This window comes from Macrobrachium rosenbergii, chromosome 4 (assembly GCF_040412425.1).
Source record: "Macrobrachium rosenbergii isolate ZJJX-2024 chromosome 4, ASM4041242v1, whole genome shotgun sequence".
Taxonomy (NCBI): Eukaryota; Metazoa; Arthropoda; class Malacostraca; order Decapoda; family Palaemonidae; genus Macrobrachium; species Macrobrachium rosenbergii.
In genome coordinates this window covers 42,577,099-42,603,006 of record NC_089744.1, presented here as the reverse complement: position 1 = coordinate 42,603,006, position 25,908 = coordinate 42,577,099, and the positions used below count along the sequence as shown (strand labels likewise).

Genomic DNA, 25,908 nt, shown 5'->3' with positions numbered 1-25,908 from the left:
TTTGCTCTAGGGATGTTAAGAAAACTCTGGATAATCTTGATAGCTGGGATGGAGAAGACATTGAAAGTTTCTTCCTTCTGTTTTTTAAGAAAGTTTCTAGCATGCTGTCTCCCAAGTTTAGTAGGCTATAGATTTTCATGTCAACGGAGTATCTTTGCGGCCAAGCGCAAGCTTTATAATACAGTGCCTGTTCCAAAGAGCGGCATATCTGCAGACTGCAGTAACTACGAGCCATTCTCTATTCTTCCTGTGCTCTCCAAAATTGCTGAGAATCTTATTTTTAAGCCACACTATAAGTATGCTGAATATGAAGGACTGTTAGCTGATAGTCAATAAGCACATAGGAGGCAGCTAGGTACCTGCGACGCTCTTTTAGACTTGACAAGGGTTTTGAGTGTACACTAATTCAGGTAGATTTTAGTGATGTTTTCGATTAAGTAAATCACATGGCACTTATTTATAAACTTCAGAATCTTGGAGTGGGTGGATATGTTTTAAGATTTCTTCTAGATTTCCTTACAGGCAGTCAGCAGCGAGTTGCTGTGGACGGGATCTCTAGTGAACCAAGACCTATTGTGTCTGGAGTTCAAAAGGGCAGTGTTCTTGGTCCACTGTTATTTTTAGTTTACACAAGTGATATGGTTGTTGGCCTGGAAAAATGACATTTTATAATAAAATAAAGTTTTATATATACTTACCAAGTAATTACATTGCTATTATTTCCACTCGTGCAGCAGCTCAAGATTTAAAAACTGCACCAGAGCTTCTATTGTTTTTGTCTTGGTGACAGCCCCACCCACTATTGGGGAATGACAGGGAACAACCAAGCGAAAGAGCTCAATTCATTTATGCCTTTATGTCCATGAGAGGGGAGGAGGGAGGGCTCCAATCATGTAATTGCTTGTTAAGTATATAAAAAACTTCATTCTATTATAAAAATGTAATATTTATATAAGTAACTTACCAAGTAATTATATTGTTGAATCCCACACTGACAGGAGGTGGGATAGACGGACACATTCTACTCCAAAATATTCAGTAATGGTAATGAATTTGAAATAGAAAAAGTTCGCTAGCACTGATACAATGCTTGTCGTAACCTTACCTGGTTAGGGAGCTACAGTACTGCAGGTGATTGCTACCTCTTGTCGGTGCTCATCCTAACCCATACTGGCTTGGCGTAAGAGCCATGAGGCAGCGAATGAAAAGTCCGATGGCTTGCAAAGTTAAAAGAAAGGTGCCCTTGCCCTGGGCGCAGTACCAAAAAACAGTAACCAGACAATGCTGTCACCCACACTGAAAAATAAAAACCACCACCCCACTAAAAACTGGTGGGCACTCTAGGTACATAGTACCCCAGACTCCCCAGTGACTCGACGCACCCACATCCAGGCGAAGAGGTCAAGGATAGGAAGGAATGCTTCCTATGCTTCTTCCCCCCAATACCATGCCAGCCACTGATAATGGTCCCAGAGTTCTGCAACTACCATACACTTTTTCAATGTCACATAAACAGTGCGAAGCAAAAAAGTAGACTTACACTTCCTGTAAGTCGCCTGTACAATTAAAGAGAGAGACATACAGTATTGTTCGAAAGCATACAAGGTCAGGTCAGGGAGGAACTCTTCTCGGTGCCTCGGAAGCAGAGCTAGCAGTTTGGGCAGAAGGCAAAGTCTTCCAGCATTTTTCTGAATTTGGGGTGAACGACACTTTGCTGAACACCTTGTGAATTAGACAAATAAGAAGGAAAGGTGAAGAAGCTGACATTGTCCCACAGGAGAATGCGAACTGGTTCCCGCCCGAGGGCAGGAACAGCCAACAAGAGAAACTTGTCTCACGGAAGAGAGTCAGTCCCGCAGGACTCCCAAAGGGAATCTCTTCCCTGCTTCTGGTGTTTGAACCCAGGATCTAGACACCAGGCTGGGAACCCAACTGAGCACTGGCAAGCACTCGAAGTGCTTGTGGTGCTGGCTGGAAGGCCTGAGACACCTGGGTGCCTTGACCCTCTCTCTCTCACACTGCTCCTAAACTGGGCCAAGGAAATATTCTCCAGACCAGATCGGGATACTCAATATTCCACAGAATCTCGAGCACTTGGAGTGGATTGCGAACGAGTGCCCGAAGCAGGCCCCGTCTTAGAGGTGGAACCCATAGGACCAGGAACGGGACCGCAGACCGAGGTCTGCGCGCCCGCAGCTCCAGAAACACAAAACCCAGTGCTATGCAAATTGGTTTCCTAACCCAAAGGTTGGAAAGAGCCAACATGAAACCCACTCCCTCCTCAGAAGGGGGCAGTCCCTAGACATCCAAGGCCATCAAGGAGAAGAAGCAGCCTTCCTCATCTTCGGCCGATGAGGTCTGTCCGATTCCCGGGACCCCGTTTGACCTTGGGAGAGGAAGGGAAGACGCAGGAGACGAAATCGAAGATAAGATGAAGAAGACGGCAGCTACTTCCACAGGGCGGCTTCCTTCACCTCCACTCTGACATCATCTACAGAATGGTGGACATGAAACATCGTAACCTCCAGGGCCATCAGGCAGGAACACAACGGAAGTGGCCCAGGACACCACCAACAGGAGAAGCAGCAGGCATGATCAGGACAGCTGATGCAAGAGCTAAGGCAGCAGTTCGGAAGGCAGAAGCTACTACAACGGCCAGGAATGTCACTTTCCACAGGGCGACTTCCTTCACCTTCACGCTGACATCTTCTACAGGATGGCAGACATCGTAACCTTCAGGGCAGCTGGCAGGAACACAACAGAAGTGGCCCCGGGCACGACCACCAGGAGATGCGGCAGGCACAATCAGGACATCCAATGCAGGAGCTATGGCAGCGGTTCGGAAGGCAGGAGCTACTGCAATGGCCAGGAACATCACTTCCACAAGGCGACTTCCTTCACCTTTACGCCGGCATCTTCTACAGGATGGCGGACATCGTGACCTCCAGGGCAGCTGGTAGGAACACAACGGAAGCGGCCCCAGGTACAGCTCTTTGTTGGGCGAATCGGTAGAGCTGTGGCCTAACACTCAGCAGGCCCGAGTTCGAGTCTCCGGCTGGCTGATGAAGAGTTAGAGGAATTTATTTCTGATGACAGCAATTCATTGCTCACTATAATGTGGTTCGGATTCCACAATAAGCTGTAGGTCCCGTTGCTAAGTAACCAGTTGGTTCTGAGCCACGTAAAACAAGTCTAATCCTTCAGGCCAGCCCTAGGAGAGTTGTTAATCAGCTCAGTGGTCTGGTAAAACAAAGGTGTACTTAACTTAACAACCACCAGGAGAAGCAGCAGGCATGATCAGGACAGCTGATGCAGGAGCTACGGATGCACTTCGGAAGGCAGGAGCTACTGCAATGGCCAGGAACGTCACATGAAAGTCACCAGCAGCGACAGGAACGATCAGGATGGCTGCGGCAGGAGACCAGGAAGAGCCGCCCACAGACTGTCGTCAAGTTAACAGGAGCGTAACACAGGGAAAAGCAGGAGCAGATGGACCGCACATATGCCAGAGGCATTGCCAAAGCATACATGAAGCCAGCAATGACAGCAATCGATCCACATTGGTGGAACAGAGTCGGAATGATCCCGACATGGATTTATGTCAACCAGCCAACACTAATGAACGTCGGGACTCCTTCATGTGAGACATCCCGAGATATCCAGCCAACTACTGCTGTGTCTGTGATGCTCACTGTCAACCTGAAAGAAAAAGCAAAGATGATTAAAGAGGGAAACTCCTCTTGCTACGAAGGGAATTGCCCTACACGGCGAGAGGAGGTACCCAAGAAGAGGTTGCCCAACGCCCCACCCCTCGCGGTCTTCACCCAACGAGCGAGCGAAGAGGGCAAAGGAGAGAGATCTCTACCGAAGAAGAGAAAGGAAGAACCTACAGGGAGAGAAAAGGATGGAGGCGAGGCCACCAAGGGTGCTGTGGAAGCGTAACTTACAGACGACGCCTGCAACCTCCCACCTGCCCCGCAACTCTCTAAGCGCAGGCGGCGAACACAACACTAAGCACATGTAGGAAGGATGTAGTCATGCCCTTGTACACAAAGGGAGGAAGCCCAAGAAGGGAAGCGAACTCTTACGTCCCGATCAATGTAGGGGAGAGAAGATATTACGTCCCAATCTAATATTTCTGATTGTACAGGGGAGCGCCTTCAGTATCTAAATAGAGGGCTGCTGAAGAGAAGCATTACCACTCTGTTACGCTCCTTTAAATACGCCCTTGGCCGTCAACCCAAGACACAATGCAGGGGAACGACGGCTATGCAAGGTTATCACAAATCGTGGGTTTGTAATAACAAATATCAAACACACGTAATACATACACAAAAATACATTAAGATCCCACCGAGATAATAAGAGCTTAATGACAGTCAGGCAAGGAGATCCGAAACCACGTCGGCAATGCATGACGGTCGAAAGCAAACTGGAATGTTTACATCTGGGCAGGCGGGTATTCCCGCCTACCTGGCGGTAGTTACTGCCTAACAACCTTGCTCAAGAGTTTAACAGCCATTTCCAGCCTACGCTGAAAGTAATTCCTAATGTAAAGGACTGAGGGTTTGCATATCGTGTCAGAACAAACGTGAATTGCCATAGTCTAGCTCCACTGCACACTATTTGAAGCTTTCGTAAATAGCAAACATAACTTTATTTACCATTTCCGCTTTCAACTCGGGTGGCCTCTATAGGTCGCCGTGGCACAATGGCGCTGCATGTCTTTTCTGCATTTTTAAAGATTCCTGGCAAGTTTCTATGTTTTAGCAAGAGGTAATAACTTTAAATTCTTGTTCCACAAGTAAAATAACTCAGGAAAACATCAATTGCCAGTCTCTTGCAGCTCTCACTAAGCTCAGAAAACTGGCAGATGCTGACTGGTGAACCGAAAGCTTGCACATAGCTTTCGCATGCGTGTTAAGGCTTAGAATCAGTAGTACTAGTAATGAATGAAAAGTGCCTTTGGAATGGCTCCTGCTATCCATTTGTTAGCCATTCTTTTTACGCTTCTTTTTCGTGTTCCAAATGACATATGTAACAGGAAATACAACAATAAGGTACTCAAACCTTTTCCCAAGTTATTTACCCCACCAAAATCCTGAATTCCCAACGGGTCCCCCTTACTATTAGCTAATCTCGAAAGGGTTTTACCACACCAGTTCTAAGATAATTTACAGCTTAATTACTACTGAGCGACAAAATATTATTTTAAATTCTTGTTCAGCAGGTAAAGTTCTATAGAAAACGTCAACTGCCATAGCCTAGCTCACCGCGGACAGCCGGCTTAGATCTACCTTTGTTTTATAATTTTTAGTGACCACTGGCCATCAAGGGGGTCTGGCAAAAGCGTGAGGCAGTGACCAGTTGGCCCTGTAGGTTAGGTTAGCTTAGGTTTGGTGTGGTTAGGTCACGTAATTTCAAAAATTATGCAAAAAACTGTAACTGAAACCATAAGCAAAATACGAACTAGGCCTAAAACAGTAACGTACTGATGAGTTGTGTTGTTACGCAGATGTAAACAGTGTTCGAGTGTTGTTACACACAGCCATAGTTCATGATTTTAAAAGTTAAGAGTTTTTACGCCTTCACTGGATAATGGAATAGTTTTGCTGGTGTATTTTCATGCACATTTAACTAACTTGGAGATTTTTTGTCAGAAATCCATATTTTAGAAGTCGTGGTTTGAATGCCCTCAACTTCAAAACTATGGGTTTCCGACGAACACCCCATCCAATTCGCTGAAAACACATGGAAATACAGCCTACAAAGAAAACTACTCTGCTATCCAATGTGGGATAGCCTATTGGCAACTTTTCAACATTTATCCTAAATTTGTGAACAGGAAACTTAAGATTAGCTCGACTAGGCCTAGGCATATGTTACCTGTCAAAGACTAAGCAGCAGTGCCTCTTTGTGGGGGGTCCCTTAAGTTAGGTTAGGAAGGTAGCCTAAGGTCTGGTTGCGTCAGGACAGGGCATTCTCGGGAAGATTAGGAATTCTCACGCCTACCCCTGTCTCCCTACTTTGCCTCCGTTCTCTTTTGGTCTCCTATTAGCCTATAAACTGATAAGCAGCGAAAGCATTAACTTGGAAGACTTAGGCCTACACAAACAAAGGTAGGTCTAAGCGCGAGCTACCCTCATTTCCACTGAGCTAACAGTTGCCGTAGGAACAGCAAACACTGAAACTGGCAACTGACAGTAACAATTCTTAAAGTCAGTCTGTCTCCAGGGTCTTCGTTACCCATCTTAGTCGCATTTTCGCAGTGATAACCAAGCAGTTTAAAGAGAAATGATGGGCCTTTCAGCCATGTAAACCACCAGCCATTCGTCGAGCGAACCTTTGCCTTAACCTACAAGCACAAGACGTCTACTCTAACAACAAATTGCTTCACGGGTTAATTGAGCACCGCACATATCGCTCCAGCGGCATTTTACACTTTCAAACTGTCTGAACACCACACATACCTACAAGGTGTGAAATATCATCAATGTTCTCTAACTAATGACAGAAGCGTAGGTATAAAGCAGCTGACGGTATTATCTTCACAAGAGGCGAACTGAACATTGACACTCATCACAAGGAGCTCACATATCAGTAGTGTTTCTTAAATCAGCCATTGCCGGGTGGGGGTGTCTTTTAGACGGCAGAAGCCGAGAAATTACATCATAAAATGCCGCAGATGATCTCACACAACTACAAGCTCTTTCATCTGATACAACAGTCAAACTCTCTGATAATGTTTCCGTGAAATTCGCCGGCTTTGTATGAAAAAGATCCAACAAAACATCCTAGAAACTTGTATAAAGTGACTCATCAGTGCAAAGTCGTACGCCGTTGAAGTTACGATATAGAACGAAGAGTCTAGGAATGAGTTGTAAAAATATTCAATAGCATTGTGACGAAACAATAAAATGTCGACTACAAAACTAGATTTACACACGATAAACCATTCAAATTATATATTCGCTTAATGTTCGGGCATATACTGAACTATTATTAAATTTTTTAATGTACTTGCATCATGCCAAACACTTTTATTCAACCATTCCAGCATATATATATATATATATATATATATATATATATATATATATATATATATATATATATATATATATACAGTATATGGATATTATGATTTGTAATGTGGGCAATACTACAGTACTACTAGCTGTTGAGCGCCGTAGGCGTGAGGCATAAAGCTAGGGGTGTCTTGGGTGAGCGGTCCCCTGCGGGATCCGGGGCAGAGCCCCGAAGCCAAAACTTTTAGTGGCATTTGAAGGCAATACACATTTCCATTACCAAAATTACAACTGTAGATACTCAAACATTTATGATTAAAGAGAATAATTTCATGTCCAAACCCTGACAAAAAAACTGATAGCCAACCTTAGACCTTGCCCTCTCTCACAAAAATGGATTTTTTCCATTTCTTAATAATTCCTGTCAATTTTGGGGATTTGTCTGGCCGCCCCGTAGTAAAAAATTCTTCTTACTAGGCGACAATTTTTCTTCACTGGGCGACCATTTGGTCGCCCAGTTATAATGTTAAAATATGCACTGCTTTAACTACTAAAATAATGAATGAATCCCTTGAGCAGAGAACTGAAAAAATGGGATCCGTTTTTTCTCGACAATCCTTCACACCGTTCAGGATAAGCGAGGGGGAGTGGTAAGCAGGCGGCTGAGTTCGTGGTTCACTTTTTCTGTAAATATATTTGATTATTATTTGTGTCCGGCGAATTGCCTGTGTTGTCTGTGTCGGGAATGTCAGAGAGACTCCCTTTTATATAATTCAAGTACCTCCTTTAGTAAAATAACCTATGTATAAATTTTGAAAAGGAACAGGTGACGACAAGGCATGCAGAGGGGCGAAATTTGTCTTTCTCGAGGGTATAGCATTTAGGTAAGCTACGCACTCTCCATGTCGTCACCTCCCCAGCCAAATTGTTCATTTTAAAGTCAAGAGCCGGTTCCTTAAGTGTGCTAAGTCAATCCCTTCACATTTTTGCTATCCGGGGCCCGACATAGTTAATGTTCATTTAAAGTGTAGACTGATTGTTCGGAAATAAGTTTTGTGGAAAATTGTAGCTTTTAAGAGGCATGTTTTTTCGAGTTTTATGGGTTTTTCTATAGCTTTCAGCATTGTGTCTTGTACCCGACCGCGTGGTCCTTGTGTATTAATGTATGTTAAATTTAATTAGCCTATTTTTTAAAATAAAATTGTAAAACACTGCTTGATCGTGATGGACCTTCGCTTCTATGTTTGCTGGTAGTGCCCTTCAGGCCTGACCATCCCAGTCCCATACCATCAAGGGCATAGAACCCTCCCAGTCATGAGGAAATATTTGCGATAGAACTTCCTCAAAAGATGCTGCTTCTGATATTTACACAAAAAGATCATCAGCAACACATCGTACTAGGGTTGGATGTGCTGCTATTCAACTCCACTCTGAACGCAGTGTTGTTTTTGCGTAGAATAACGTGTGTTTGGCTGGTGCTTCTACAAAATAAGCAAACTAAACCCAACCATTAGAAGCAAATACGAGCGGCAATGATACTGCTTTAGATAAGCAACAGGAGCACGTTGGTTTGTCAGACTTGCATATCAGATACATGAAAGGCCAAGTACTGAATCAAATGCGTTTGTAATGAGTTTGGCATCATCGATGATAACGTAAAGAAATACAGACTGGAATACTTTTGAGGATAAAACTGAGCTACAAGATAAAAAGATTGCTGAGCGAACTGCCATAATTTCTGACGAGACCCCAATATTGCTAAACATCATAGCAAGCGGGATGAGAACGATACCTGCTCAGTGACTTTTCACCAGGTCTTTGACTTAAAGATTGATAATCTCACAAAGTTCGAAATTATAGAAGTTGCAATGAGGAAGATAGCTGCTCCTATTATGCAGATGAGGTCTAGAAGATATGCTCAGGCTTCAGGTAAAAGTAGAGAGGAAAACTGAGGCTCCTGATGCCTTAAGATATTCTGATTAATGATACGAGGTCTGCCTTTCAATGGCAAAGTTGTCAGCCTTCCTAATAGAGGCAGTAGAGATACCGCGACGGCTAGGACACTTAACATTGTACATGTTGAAACGAAAACACCCCGAAAATTATATAAAACGTAGGGATTATTATTTTCATTATTATAAGATGAACCCCTATTCATATAGAACAAGCCTACAGGGATCACTGACTTGAAAATCAAGCTTCAAAGAATATGGTGTCCATTTGAAAGAAGTTACAAAAGATAATACGAAATACAGAAAGAACGGAAATAAAGCGGGGGATGTGATGTGGTTGATGTTTTCGTTGACGAATGTGTGAATCCAGTGAGCCAAAAGTTGGTGGGAGGTTTTCTCCTTCGATGGCACGATTTTAGAAGAGGAACCAATGAGGCTCATTCACTTTTGTGTAGATTTTGGATCGATACAAAATACAGACAAAGCGGTCCAACTGAGAGCCCACATCAGCGGGCAGCTCTATGTCATTCCCGAGCAATGCTAGTGCACCCAGGATCTCATCATCACAAGACACAAATGCACTGAAGCACGAGCCTTTGGTTTTGATAGATCTACCAGACATATCGGAACCTGTCAGGGCATGGAAACCTAAAAGTGCAGATGCGTGATTTGGTCCCAAGTTGTATATGCTCTGCACGGAAATGTTCCTCTTCAGCCTGCCCTTTCTCATAAGGAAGGTTGCAGATGCTGGTAATTTTGGATACATGTAGACAAACAACAGCAAGACGTCTGTGTCTTGGGAACTGACTACAAGTTCTGCTTCATTGAGAATACGATGAGGTCAGATTGGTATTCGACCGGTGCACCAAAACATCGCTCTAGGAACAGATGAGGACAAAGAGGACCAAGGGAAAGTCAACATATTACCACGTGAAAGACAATACTTTAATCCATATTTCTCTGGAGTAATTTTTATCAGACATCCACACCAAAGGAGAATTGACAGAGTATTTGGCTGGTAAAGTTATATGCCCCAGCAAGAGCTCCAACAGCAGACTGGAAAAACTTATGATGACCTCAGACACACAAACCATGACAATGTTTATATCCCAGACTAGCTCCTCACTCACAGCAAAGAAAAGGCAGACACTTTGCTTGTACTGCAGCTCTAACTATTCTCAATGAAACAGAACTTGCAGTCAGTTACCCAGACACAGACGTCTTGCTGTTGCTTGTCTATATGTATCCAAACTTAACCAACATCTACAGCCATATGAGAAAGGGCAGGCTGAAGAGGAACATTTCCGTGCAGAGCATATAGTCGATATAGAACAACTTAGGACCAAATCGTGCATTTGCGCTGTCAGGTTTTCATGCTCTGACAGATTCCGATATGTCTGGTAGATTTGCTATCAAAACCAAAGGCTCGTGCTTCTGTGCATTTACAGTATGTCTTGTGATGATGAGATCCTGGATGCACTAGCAATGCTCGGGAATGACACTGATCTGCCCCCTGATGTGTGCTCTCAGTTGGACCGCTTTGTCTGTATTTTGTATCGATCCAAAATCTACACAAAAGTGAATGAGCTTCATTGTTCCTCTTCTCAAATCGTGCCACCGAAGGAGAAAACCTCTGACCAACTTTTGGTTCACTGGACTTAAACATTCGTCGGGCACATTACATATCCATGATTTGGAGAAAAGCTTGTGAAACACACCCGTACCTCCCAGCACCAACTGCATTTGGTTGGACATTTGATGCAGGTTCAAGTCATTTCTCTCCAGTTCGCTGTTTGAATCCACCAGTTCCTGAGGCAGTATTGCACCTCGTAAAGTGTGGGTGCAAACTTGGATGTGAAGGAAGGTGCAGTTGTAGCGAGAACAATATCTCTGTACGGAAGTTTGTGGATGCAGGGTTTTCAGCTGCAACAACAAAACTGTCCAACAAGGGATAAACGAAGACTATGAAAGTTGAGGTGTTACTTTCTATGACATTCACAAACTAATAATTCACTCGATATCCATTGTTAACAGTACTATATGTCTGGCTATTTTATGTAGGCAGTTTGGGAACATACTGAAGCTATGTTGTACAGTTAAATATTTATAGAATATGAAAAGATGAATTTTGAAAGTAATGATTAAATTAATATGTATCTTGCTTGAAATTCTGAAGATTTGGTATTTCACTGACTACAGACATTCCTTAGAGGCCCGCCCAGAACTGACGAGATAAAATAGCCAAAGTATAAACGAAAAACGATTTAAACGCCTGAACAGTAATTCAGCCATTTCATTTTATTTAGATCCGTTTTTTTGTCTTGTTAATTATGTATTCTTTGTGAAAAATACATGTTTTAAAACAGTTACTTGGTTTGTAATTACAAAATCCTGTTGGCTTGGCAATGTATGCAAAGCGAGAAGGTATAGATTACATTGGGGGTGCGCGGTGGCATTTTGAAATTCGGCATGTAGATCACTCATATATATTTGAAGAGTCCGTTAGATTCCTGGTCTCAGAAAAAATATATTTCGACACTTTATTTCTAATTGTATTACATGTACTCGCAAGAATATCGCACTATTAGTGATCGGCGGCCATCTTGGATTTCATACCTTTAGAATGTTCAGAAAAAAATTCCACCCTAATTCTTTATATAAAGATTATGATGCCTTCTTACAAAATCAAGTGAGTTTTTGCTCTTAACAAAAAAAAAAAAAAAACGAAATTACAAATATGCCTACACTATATTACCTACAGTCATTCCTGATGTAAAGAAGGCAAACACGTTATCCGTGAGACCTACTGTACTTCAGGTGGGACTACCCATATCCTTAAAAAATATGATCCTGAATTCCGAAAAGGTATGATAATAGCAATAAAGTTACGTTACGAGGGGGAACCTACAACTACATACGTGACAGGTATCATGGGCTAACCTATTTCTACTGTCAAAGGTGTGTAGCCCACTTCTCAGGAGGGAATGCAAGTTCAAAATTGAAGAGTCTATGGTGGCTACGCAGATAATCAGTGATGAAAGTCAAATGTATAGTTTACGAGAATGAAATTTGGAGAACAGCAGCAAATCCTGGTCATGGATGCAAATGTTAATGTCTTGAAGAATTGCTTTGTAAATATTCATTCAATCGGTAGTTAAACACTGCAAAGATACTTGAAATGGGCTATCTTGTGCATGCTTCCTTTCACATTCCGAGACAGGGGAGAAGCCCGGACTCTTCTGAGCAGCTGCATCGAGTTTTGAATGTAACGAGGAAAATATCAAAGACTTACTTTCTGAGTACTAGGATAGTGTAGATTTGGCAATTAATGTTGAGTATGTCAAGTGATTCTTCGAATATCTCTGATATTTCTGCATACGTGGGCATATGAAAAATGAATTTGCGGGCCCCTCAGGGCACATTTAGTGGAATGGGACCGGATGAGAAGTTAGCTGACAAGTAAGCATACATCAACTCGTTCCTTTCGAATATCTATTTCATACCATCTATCTTGGGCTTTCCAGAGCTTCTTTCACTAGTTTCTCCTAACGCCTCTGTAGTGTACACCCTTTTCTCCACCTTTTCATCCTAACGCCTCTGTAGTGTACACCATTTTCTCCACCTTTTCATCTACGCTAACTTTTTTGGCACATTATATAATTTCACATTTCTCACCATTTCAGTTCTTCTGAAGCCAGATATACTACACAGAAAGTCCATAACAATAATTAACCCTTATTCTTTCATACAAAATCTGTTATTTCATTTCCAAAAAGCAGAATTGGCTCAACAACACCTATATACCAGTTCACCTAGGCCTACAAAGACGCTAAAGTTCTTCCTGATCTTTTGCACACCTTACTACATTCATTTCTTCTACTATTCTGTGGCTCACATCTTTTCTCTTCTTATTATTATATGTTATATTTATGCCCAAATACTCACGTGATCCATCACTTTCATTTTTCCTTCATCCATATGCATATTTATTGCTCCATTTACCTAGTTTCCATACCTCCATAGCCTCCTTAGTGGTCACATCTACCCTTTGTTTTCAACCTTTTCACACATGTTTCACAATAAACATGTGATAAGCACTCCATGTCCTTTGTCTGAGTCCGCTTTGTTCTTCCCTCTCATCATCATTTCCGGCACGTAAGTTACATTTTCACTCAAAATCCTGCCTTACACCTTCCCTAGTATCCTATGTAATGCTGTACTGCTTTAATTCTTACACGTTCCTCTGCCACCTCATTTATAAACAACGGAACAATTATTACCCTCTCTCCTTCATTTGAAATCCCATTATAGCCCCGCTGCCTTCCATTGTTCAGTATCATAATTGTTTTTTCTTATGTCACCAATTGTCACTTCCACAACCACTGACAAATTTACACTAATCCCTTCCACTATTGTATCATATGACTGCCTTTTAATTTCCATATTCAGCCGATCTTCAAATTACTTTATTAGTCTGGGACCGTATTTACTGCAGGCAGCATCTCTCTATTTGAATCTATGGTCAGTTCGTTCATTAAACCTTTTTGTGTTCATTGACGTCCCTGTAGAACAACTTATTCTCCCTAAAGTTCTTGCTCAGCTTCTCCCTTCTACTTTTACTTGTCTTCTTGTTCTCTACCACTTTCTTATTCACTGCTCTCACCTCAAATAATCTCTATTTTCTTCACTAAGCTTTTCATCATCCTACCATCTACTGTTTTATTCCTTCTTTCCAGCCTCTTATGACTACAAACCTTTCCAGTTGTCCATATGATCCAGTCATATAATTTTATATATTCCCCATCTACCCCTTGTACCTCTGTCTTTAACAATAGTCCATAGTTCATCCATTTTCTCGTGTATAGCCATTCTGTCTTCCTTGGCATCAAATTTACTTGGTTTGATTATACTTACGGCCACATTTTCACTCATTCCATACCATATTGAACTTATATCTACCTTAACTTTTTCTTCAGCCAGATAATTGTTGGATATACTCCAGCCATTCATTTTCTCACCGTTGCATTCATCTTATTGCTCTTCATTATATTATGTACTAACACAGAATCTAGCAAATCTTCCCTCTCTATTTGTAGTGGGTGGTATACCGAATGCGACTCAGTTTCTCCATATTCTTGTTTATAATAAAGAGCAAAATGTGGGTGCTTGTTCAGGCAGCGTCTCCCTAAGAATCCCTCTGGCGAATCTCTCACTCACGCTATTTCACACAAACTCCACCGAGCACACCGGTAACCAATTATGGATTTTCACAATTGTCACAAAAGATCAATTGAATAACAGTTTATATTAAAGATGATACAGAGGTGACTGTAACATGATCATGCAATATTTCAGATATAAAAACTCCAGTATTTTTGAAGATATATAAATATGGTAAATGGCAACATATTTTACATATGTTTTCTCATATGTTCTTTTTTGTCACGAGGACAAACGTGTAACACACTTAAGAAATAACAGCGTCCCGAGATTCCTTTAGGATTTTAGTTACCATACGGCAAAATGTCAACGTGGTCAAACACAAGAGGTCTGTACATGATCACCTTTCACCACTTTTACAGAAAAACGCTTTATGCCATATTTCGTCATTACAATTCTTTCAACTCTGTAAGACAAAGCTTATCATGTTATTCAGTTCTTTAGTTATAAGCATATCCACAGAGAAAATTATTTAAACAATTATGCCACTCCTAATATTGGCATTACATATTTTCTCTTTATTGAGTACTTATGAATATTCTCTTGCGGAAATCAAATACAGTATTACCAAAAATCAATATCCTCTCCTGACACATTTCCATAAGACTCTTCATTCTCATTTACTCTAAGAACTCTATACCAACCAACAATTCAGTCTGTAGCCTATCTGTCACTTACCTTTGCATCTAAATCGCCTAGTACAACCACTTTTCTTCTTCTCCGAACCCAGTTAGGCAGACACATTCAGACTCCCAAAAACATTGTCATTTATTCTTATCCTTTCCCATTTCTGGCCCTACATACACTTACTACATACACTTTCGACGTTAAATCATACCTATACAACTCTTGAATTAATACACTGTTACTCTTTTACCTAACCACAGTCTCCCTGACCCAGCAAGCATTTCCCCTTTCCTAGTCACATTTAGACGCCTACCTTCAAAGGAGAGATTTAAACCTTACCACTACAAACCGTGATTCCAAGTGGGAAAGACACAGATGCCCTACCTTCCATCTAGGTTTCGAAACATCCTAAATTAATGTGAGCTAGACCTTATTTACACTGCCATGACGAATCTTGCTATGAATATCCTCGCATCCAGAACCTTTCTTTAATAACCCAGAATTTCTAATTTCTTCTGGCACAACTAGCTGATCAGATATCCTCTACACCCTCTTCGTTCTATCGTTATCGATGCTTTCATAATCTTCTCTGCGCCCATCCGTGGGATTTGCTCATACAAAATACATACACAGTCCACATATTTCCTTTCGCGAAACCCGCACTGATTCTCACTTACGATTGCTTCTGTAGTCTGTCTCACTTTCTTCATAAAACCTCTACCATGCAGTTCCCCATATATGTGAGTTATGTTAGTTATTTAATTTTTACAACTGCCCCAATTCCTTTGAAATGTGTCCCTCATCCAGAAATGATTAATATAATATGATAACAATAATAATAATAATCTAATATATATATATACTATATATAAATGAATGTAGGCTATGTATGTGTGTATGCTCCACATACACTCTGAAACGCAATAAGCAATTTCAACCAAATTTGGTATGCATATGACTTATTATCTCGAAAAGAACACTGTGGTGGGGGTAGAAGGGCTTTCCTGAAACGGGGCTGGTTCTGCCAGTGAAACGGGGCTGATTATGTCCGTAGACTTAGTAACTTTACGAATTTATCATACCTAATTTCGGTATACATAATGACTACTATCTGGAAAAGAACACTGTTTGCGTAAGACATCAATGGCACCAAAGAGGTGGGGGTTGGGAAGGGAGAGAGAGAGAGAGTAGAGGGGATGTTAGGGAGGAGCAAGAGGGAAAGAGACAGGGAGGGTTGGAGAGAGAGAGAGAGAGAGAGAGAGAGAGAGAGAGAGAGAGAGAGAGAGAGAGAAAGGGAAAGGACGTGAGAGAGAGTAGAAGAGGTGTTAGGGAGAAGAAAGAAGGGACGGGGATGGTTGGAGAGAGAGAAATTTATCGGTTGTCATTTAGAGTTTTCCCGGGCATCGCTGGATTGTCTGCTAATAATAATAATAATAATAATAATAATAATAATAATAATAATAATAATAATAATAATACCTTTTCCATTATCATTACTGTATCATAACTCCACGTTTGAGGAGTGATGTTGTTGTCCGTATTATTCTCGTTCTTACTTTACTTTTGATATTCACTCTGAATAGCCTCCACAATGTCGGAGATGGAACATCGCAAATTTAAAGACAATAGGACCAAGATATTAGTCAAAAGTTCCGACCCACCGCTCACTTTGCTGCATGGCCCATAACAAGAGAGCAAAAATACAAACATATATATATATGTGTGTGTGTGCATAGAGAGAGAGAGAGAGAGAGAGAGTTAGTTGGAAGCATGGTTACTATCTTTTTCCTTATAAGATATTTTTTTATTTTTATTTTTATTTTGTCTTTTGCCAGTTTTTATAAATTTTCATAAATATTTTCTAGTTATGGTGTTATGCTTATAGTTTTTTTAAATGCTGCCTTTTCTTCTAAAGAGAGAGAGAGAGAGAGAGAGAGAGAGAGAGAGAGAGAGAGAGAGAGAGAGAGAGAGAGAGAGAGAGAGAGAGAGAGAGAGAGAGAGAATCTGCATAAAGGTTTTCATATTGTGGCAAAGCATGGCGGGGATTTGTAGTTTATTAATCGGTGAGATGTAATCCCTCTTCAGACGTTTCCTTTCCCACACTCTTTATCTTGTCTTTTCAGAAAAGGTGTGCTCCATGTACCATTACGTTTAATTTTCTTAGTACTCCAGATCCGGTTTCTATTTTAAGTAATACAATTTTTGGAAAGGACGTATTTTGTTAGAGCAATCGAATTCGAATTCCGGGCCTGGAAAGAGGAAACTGCTAAGGATTCCAGGAGCGACTTCCACTATTTCACATGTTTTATATATATTTATGAGAAACTAAGGCCGCTATTAGAAATAATAGCTTAAGCTTTTTCTGACTTATTAACCAACAATACAGTAGTTTTTTTTCATGAATACCGCGAGAGACTCGATCCTTCGAAAAGATCTCGATTTTCAGAATGCTCAGGCCATTTTTAGTTTTCTGTGAAAGAAAACTATTGAGATGGCTATTTGTCTGTCCATCCGCTCCTGAGGCTAGAGGGCTGCAAATTGGTATGTTGATCATCCACCCTCCAATCATCAAACATACAAAATTGCAGCCCTCTAGCCTCAGTAGTTTTTATTTTATTTAAGGTTAAATTTAGCCATGATCGTGAGTCTGGCACCGCTATAGGTGCCAACAACACAGGCCACCACCGGGCCGTGGCTGAAAGTTTCATGGGCCTTGGCTGAGAGCTTCGTACAACATTATACGCTGTACAGAAAACTCTATTGCGCCGAAGAAACTTCAGCGCATTTTTTACGATCTTCCTAATGTCATAGTCTAAGTCTAGACAGTGAGTCTTTGAAAGCTGGGGAGTTACCGTCACGCTGCTATGTGGGTTTGTTTTAACAAATATCTCGAGACTAGGTACACAGATGATGAAATTTAGAGATAATATTTATTGGATGGTTCCCTCCAGATGGAGCACTTTCGGTGGATACTAGCAAAGACGCATTTTTTATGAAGAGGTCACAAACCTCCTTCGATACCAAACAAGTTACTCACGTGGGGGAAACACCAGATGTGTTTCACCAAGTCTCATCAAAATCCGTTCATTAGTTTTCACAAAGTCTTGCTGACAGACAGCCAAATAAACGGACAAAAGTAGAATACACATGAGTAGCAGAATCAAAGGATAGAGACAAAATGCCGGCAGAGTGGTAATTTTTCTTTTGAGTGATCTAGTTCTATCTGCCTGTAGGCGCAGACTGGAAGTAATACAGTATATAGTCTTCATCCCTCACGGAAATTTATGAACACATCTGTGATTGTGTCTTAATTCTTATTGCTCGTCCTTGCTTCCACCATACTTGGAAATGTTTGGTGATTTAGCTCTATAAGTACGATCAACTAATAGTCTTGCAAAATGTTTCAACTATTTTTAATTAATGCGTTTGAAGCTTTGTATTAAATATTCAGTGTCTGGCATTTACTTTTTAAACCTAAACTGTAAGGGACTGAATCGCCATACGTTGAATTAAAATGAAACATCAGTTAACAGTTAACAGTTAAGACACTAAGAACGCAATTAAATGGTAAGAATACGGTATCATTCACACACAAGTATACACTTAATTTATGAAATTAGCTAAACAGTAATTGCTTGTGCACAGGCTTATACAGTAATTTCAAGTGCAGAAATATCCAGCTTTAATTGTTCTTGTGCATGTACCTGTGTAATCAGAGATTAATTGAAATTAGCTATGTTAGTAAATAAATTGTTGGTAAGGAAAATCCCTTTACTGGACAATGGTGGGTATGTGCAAAAACAATTAATAAAACCTGGTCTTCATCTGTTTTTATTCTTATATTTGCTTAGTTTTCGAACTCTGCTGGGAATCAAATCCTATTCAGAATTACACTGATAATGTTTGGATATATTGAAAATCTTATATAATGAAGAGCTTTATTTTCCATCAGTAGATCTTTGACAGTCATGCTGTTTATGTTAAACTGGACTCAGAGCCCCGTGATGGGTGTGGGTAAATTCCAGAGGGTATATATCTGGAGATGCTATCTCTATACCAGTACTACGCAGTTTGGTGGTCTTCCACCAGGGTGGCACTGCAGAGCTTTGTGACCATCTTTAAAGGTCTGGTAGCCACACAAACTGAACAGGGGCTTAGCGCAATTGTGAATTTTTTTTATCATGAATGTTTAATGAGTAAGTGTTTAGGGTTTAATCAATGTTTAGTAAGTGTTTAGGGAATGTTTAAGTGTTTAGTAAATGTTTAGGGAATGTTTAAGTGTTTAGTAAATGTTTAAGTGTTTCGTAAGTGTTTAGGGAATGTTTAAGTGTTTAGTAAATGTTTAAGTGTTTCGTAAATGTTTAGGGAATGTTTAAGTGTTTAGTAAATGTTTAGGGTTTAGCAAATATTTTATGAATGTAAGTGAATGTTTAGGATTTAGTGAATGTTTAGTGTGTAAGTAGTTCGTGAATGTTTAGGGTTTAGTGAATGTTTAGTGTGTAAGCATTCAGTGAATGTTTAGTGTGTAACTGTTTAATGAGTGATTAGTGAATGTTCAGCATATAATGAGTGTTTAGAGGTTTAATGAGCATTTAGGGTTTAGTGAGTATTTATTGTTTATTGAGTGTTTAGGTTTTAGTGAGTGTTTAGTGTATAGTGGGTGTTTCGTGAATGTTTAATGTATACTGAGTACTTAGTGAATGTTTAGTGTATAGTGAGTGCTTGGTGAATGTTCAGTGAGTGTTTAGTGAATGTTTAGGATTAAGTGAATGTTTAGTGGAAGTTTACTGAGAGTTTAGGGCACAGTGAGTTTTAGTGGGTCCTTAATGTTTTATGAGTGTTTAATGAGCATGTAGTGTATAGTGAGTGCCTGTTGAGTATTCAGTGAATGTTTAATGTTACTGAGTATGCGTGTATAGTAAGTGCGAGTGTTTAGTGAGTGTGAGTGTATAGAAGTGTGAGCGTTTAAAGAGTGTAATTGTATAGTGAGTGTTAGTGTTTTGTGATTGTACATTACTGTTTAGTTAGTTTAGTGACTGTATGCAAAGAAAGTCCTGTAATTTACAAGAACCACTTATGCTAGATGTCACTTACAGTAGATCCAAGAGCAGAAGCTTACGCCAACCTGCTTTTGTAAGGTAATTTTTCTCTGTAAAACTGGGTCAAGTAATAATAATAATAATAATAATAATAATAATAATAATAATAATAATAATAATAAAGTATAGTAATATGAGCTGGACCGAGACCTTTCAGTATGGCAGCCCAAGGTCACACGCTCGGCAGGGAGATCGCCACTCCGTGTTATTGACGCTCTATGGTAGTAAATTCGCTTCGTCTCAGCAATGAGAATCACTACAAGAACATTTTCGTGGGTAGCTTTTCACCACTTCATCGAGAGGTTGAGTTGTCCATATATGAATAACAATCTGCGCACACCCTGTTCTGGTTTACATGTTTGTTTGTATTTTGTAACATAACTGTTACGTAACGCTTAAAGAGCATTGGGTAACACTACACGAGTGATCAGTCTGTGACGTTTTCCCTGCCCACTGATACTTCCAACGTACGAAAATAATTGTACTGTAGTTCTTTCCTACTTGGTAGACTATACGTATTGTCCGCTTGAACAAGTGGAAGGAAACCCTACGTGTTTTGAGACTATAAATGTTTAAATGAGGTTTAGTAACATTTTTATTCCTTGGAGGTATCGTTAAAGATATGTATGTATGTATGTATAAGCTCTCTCTCTCTCTATATATGTGTGTCTCGTATTTCCACAATGATCCAGTGGATGAAGCATATAAGTTCTCACGTGAAAATATAAGGAGGTACCAAGACTTTCAACTTTTATTCCAAAGTCATCTTCAGAGTACTAAACAGTGTTAAGAAAACAACATACACAAGAAAGCAATATGGGTTCACAGACAACAATAAAACATGTCAACAAGCTATTTAAGTGTGTAAACAACATTCTTCAAAACAAAAACATACTTAGTGGAAATTTGCAATTACTAACAAATACCAGTACAATACTATCTGCGTGTAAAAAGTCTAAAACACGCTGTTAGACTTTTTACAAACAGATAGTTTTGTACTGGTATTTGTTAGTAATGCATATTTCCACTAAGTTTGTTTTTGTTTTGAAGAATGTTGTTTACACACTTAAATAGCTTGTTGACATGTTTTATTGTTGTCTGTGACCCCACATTGCTTTCTTGTGTATGTTGTTTTCTTAACACTGTTTAGTACCCTGAAGATGACTTTGGAATAAAAGTTGAAAGTCTTGGTACCTCCTTTTATTTTCGCGTGAGGACTTATTATATATATATATATATATATATATATATATATATATATATATATATATATATATATATATATATATATATATATATATATATATATATATATATATATATATATATATATATACATATATATATATATATTATATATATATATATATATATATATATATATATATATATATATATATATATATATATATATATATACTGTATATCAAATGGTGCGTGGAATAATGAAACCAGTAAATTATAATGGTAGAGCGATAAGCTCGGAATTGTAAGGTTCGCCATTCGCATGATAGCTAGGTGGATGCATATACAGAGGGAGAGATTGGACAGGTTATGATAGCTAACTAGCTTGTGGGGTGCACTGCCTGGCACCATTGCTATGTGTTGATTATGTAAACAATGATGCAACTCATGCAATCTAATGTAAAGCCCCGTACTCTTTAAAACGTGCTTTCTCGGCTGCCTTCTAGACTGTCAAATGATTTATGCACCATTTCTAAATACAATATGTACTGTATGCAGAAATAAAAAATATTTAATTTTTCTGGTATATTTTTTCTACAGTTAAGGCCTAAAATTTTGCAGATATGGCGCCGTTACAACATTATGATCACGCTGCTTTGACAGCCAATTTTCTCAGCAGTCTTTAAAGACTGGTAAATAATCTTTGCAGCATTTACCAAGGACAATGTGTACTATATGTAGACATTAAAATATTTATTCTGTCTGTTGTAATTTTTATACCCTTGAGCAATAAAATTGACAATTTGCCGACGTTATGTGCCTTTGTTACCACCATAAATTTACAGTTTTACTCTCTAGAGGCAGAACTAATTGCTATCGTTCTTTATTCGTGGGTCAAACTAACAGGCAGTGAAATCTGAAACAGTATGCTAAAATAACTGTCATCTCCAAAGCTGTCATCCCTTGTAAGCTTCATCCAGAGGCATAGTAATATTATTAATAGCCTAGGTTTAATAGCCTGATACCTAAAAGCCAATATTCCATAGTCTGTACAATTACTTTATTGGATTTTAAAGTTTACTGTACCTGATACTATTAATAGGGATACAATTGATACTGTAGTTAGCAGGGCTGTGTAAGTCTTGCCATTGCCAGTACTGACGTATATGCCGGCTTGCCCCTTCTGGTTACTTCTTATTAGACTAAATTTGCTTTGGTAGCCACATTGTTGCCTTTTACATATTCTGGACTTCAAAGTCTGTTGCAGGAACTTAAGCTCATGCATACCAGGAGGTTTGAAAATGTACTTTGGCAGAAAATGCTTGCAGCTGCATATGCATGATCCATAGTTTGGCTCATTATCCCTTTTGCAGTTTCTATCCCAAGTAAGGTAGCGGTCACTCTCTTTGTTCTCGTCACGAAATCTTAAACACAAAATTGACAAAAGTCAGTGCTGAATCTCACATGTCACATATTAACAACAGGCTTCCTACTTTGACCTGCAGACATTTTTAAGGCATATTTGAATCTACGAGAGTATTCACAGATCTTATAAGAGAACTATTTATTTAATTACAGTATAAATGTAATTACAATCTGCATTAATTCATATTCATACAGTTGTGATTCAGGAGAGAGTACACTGTACGTACTGTACAGAACCAGATCAAAGGATTTGAACCATGACATAGAAATTATTTGTACAGCTTCAAGTGCAATTATTACTAGGAGGTACATATATAAAGCTATGTAACATGTCAAAGTCATACTGACCTAAAATTCAACATACTTATTTACATTGTACAGTCTAAGTTAGGCTAGTCTGTAAGAGTAACTTTGACTTTCATAGTTAGCAAGATTTGAGCTGTATTTCATAGTCTGTGGAGAGGGACAGATGGAAAACTCAGCATTCCTGAAGGTTATGCTAAGTTAAGCTAAGCTACCTTTGCTAAGCTAAGGTTAGATGCTCAACCCTGGTGGACTGTCTAAGCCGCAGGTCCTTGTCACCTACAAGAAAAGCTGAAAGAACATTGCTTTCGAGACCTGCTCCTGCCAGTATCTCCGAGAGGGCCCTACCATTAATCTCCCCTTGATCTCATAAAACAACCCTTGACACGACCAGAACCTCTGGGAGATTTGGAGTGTGATCCAGGACCTCCTCATCCTGCCCGGGACGGATGCCAGCGGCAGGCAGTCGGAGATAAGCCTGTCAAGGGAGATCTTCCTCTGTCAGCTCCTCCCGGAGGTTCGGACCCAGATCCTCGAGCCTTATACAGTGCCGCTCGATGACCTGATCAGGACGGCACAGCAGCTCACAGACTCCACGAGGGCAGCGAAGCGGGCATCCACGCCCACACGCCCCATCAACTCCCTCCAGCTGGAGGAAAGTGCGGAGGAGGAGATAAGCGCTCACCAGAAGGCGAGGGCCAACCTACACCTTTTTTCCAACAACCGGGCCTTGCTACTACCAACAACGATTGGCAAGGACGCCCAGAACTGTCAACCCCTGCTCCTTCGCCCATCCAAAAACGAGGAGGCGTTTTTTTCCAACAGCACAGGCCGCCTTCCTGGCAGCAGAGGAACCCAGAAGCACAAAAATTCAGTAGGGTTTTACGTCTGCAACACTATATTCCTATCCAGTCCATCCTCCTTGGTGACGGGCCCCAGCGCTCCCGCCATCTTACACATCTTTGTCGCAACCTTCCTCATACTTCCAAGCCTGAACTACGTGGCAATTACCAGGTGCCCGGGGCCCCTGCAAAGCATGGAATCTACCACCACATTAAAACAAAGGGCCCCAACGGCATATGGTGCAGAAACCGGACGGCTCCTGGAGATCCTGCAGCAACTACAGGCTGCTCAACCTCGCAACTGAACCAGATCATTAGCCCCTTCCAAACATGCAGGATCTCACGGCCTCTTTTCATGGGGCCAAAATATTTCTAAATTACACCTTTTTGAAGTCCTACTTTCAGGTACCAGTAGCTCCAGAGGACATCCCCAAAACCGCCATCATCACGCCCTTCGGGTTCTACGTCTTCGCCTTCTCCACCTTTGGCCTGAGGAATGTGGGGGCAACCTTCCAGAGACTGATGTACAGCATCCTGGGGGACCTGAACTTCTGCATCTGTTATGTAGATGACATTCTGATATTTTCCAGATCCCACAAAGAACACCTGCAACACATCCAGAAGGTCCTGCAGCGCCTGCAGAAGAACGGCTTCATCGTCAGGTTCGATAAATGCACCTTCGGCATCGAAAGAGTCGACTTCCTGGGCCACGAGATATCCCCAGGGGGGCGTCCGTCCACTTGCATCAAAGGTTGCAGCCGTTACCAGGGTCCCCACCCTACCTCCGTCAAGGACCTACAAGAATTCCTGGGGATGGTCAACTACTACAGGAGGTTCATCCCCAGGGTTGCGCACACCATGGTCCCCCTGACGGAGATCCTGAAGGGCCACGCAAAGGCCTTAATGTGGGGACCTGACCAACAGCAGGCCTTCTCCCTGACGAAGGCCGCCCTCAGCGAGGCAACCGCCTTGGCCCACCAGGACCCCAACACCCCCCTCCAGCTGACGACGGATGCCAGCAACATCGCCTGTGGGGCCGTCCTGGAGCAGGTCGTCGCCAGAGCCCCCCAGCCCATTGCCTTCTTCAGCAGGAAGTTCAGCCCCGCAGAGTCCCGCTACAGCACCTTCGACAGGGAACTCTGCGCAGTGTATCGAGTGGTGCGTCACTTCAAGTTCCTCCTGGAGAGTACACCCTTCACAATCTGGACGGATCACCAGCTGCTGGTCCATGCCTTCACAAAGCAGGGGGACACATGGTCTTCCAGGCAGCAGCGGTATCTCACGGCCATCGCGAAGGTCACCTGCACAATCAAATACCTCCCTGGCAAGAAGAACCCCTGTTTTGTTAGCAGACGCCCTCTCAAGGATTGAGCTCAACACAGTGCAGCTCGGGATCGACTATGGGGACCTCAACCAGCAGTCCCCTAAAACTGGGAGCAGACCACCGACCCAGAGATTCCAGCCTACCGCACCACCATCACGTCGCTCAGGTGGAAGGACGTGCCCCTCGCCCATGGCGGGCCAACACTGCTGTGTGACGTAAGCACTGGCCAACCCCACTCACTGGTACCTGCCTCCCGCCGCCATCTGGTGTTCGACGTTATCCACGGGCTGTCCCATCCCTCCGGCAGGACGACAGCCAAGCTGCTGGCAGAGAAGTTCGTCTGGCACGGTATGCGGAAGGATGCGACGGCCTGGGCATGACAGTGCATCCGGTGCCAGACCAGCAAGTTGGGGCGGCACACCAAGTCAGGGGTGGCGAGTTTCCCCAGCCGGGGAGGCGGTTTGGACACATCCATGTAGACGTGGTAGGGCCCCTTCCCCATCAGATATCTCCTGACGATTGTTGACCACTCCACCAGGTGGCCTGAAGCGACACTCATGCAGGAATCCACTGCCAGTGGGCTGCCGAGGCCCTCCTCTCCAGCTGGATCAGCCGGTTCGGTGTCCTGGACCACATAACCACCGACAGGGGCCCTGCCTTCCTGTCCGAGCTGTGGTCTGCCCTGGCACGCCTGCTGGGGACCTCTCACCACAGCACCACTGCCTGAAAAAGTACCAGCTCCACGGGAGCTGAGGACTCGTTCAGTCCCGGGTGAGCTGGTTTCACCGGGGATCGCCACAACCTGACAGTCCAGAGGCTCCGTGACACGGTCGGGAAGGTCGAACAACCAGCGGCCATATACCGATGGTCGCGCTCACCTTTCACGCCTCCTGGCCTGTCTTC

At 41.7% G+C, this 25,908-nt stretch overlaps 1 protein-coding gene across 25 annotated transcripts in view; it reads right to left on the bottom strand.

Moving 5' to 3' along the window:
- LOC136833412 (large proline-rich protein BAG6) overlaps positions 1 to 6,821 on the bottom strand; it is a 225,757-nt gene extending 218,936 nt beyond the window's left edge. For 6 of the 25 annotated variants that reach the window (XM_067095547.1, XM_067095579.1, XM_067095663.1 and 3 more), the window contains exon 1: positions 6,247 to 6,276. In XM_067095547.1, the coding sequence (XP_066951648.1) occupies positions 6,247 to 6,261 (15 nt within the window). In that variant the 5' untranslated portion in view covers positions 6,262 to 6,276. Of the gene's footprint in view, positions 1 to 5,886; positions 6,381 to 6,470 lie in introns of those variants that run through there. The other 19 variants (XM_067095648.1, XM_067095614.1, XM_067095706.1 and 16 more) reach the window with 13 other exon arrangements.
- Between the last annotated feature and the right edge of the window lie 19,087 nt (positions 6,822 to 25,908).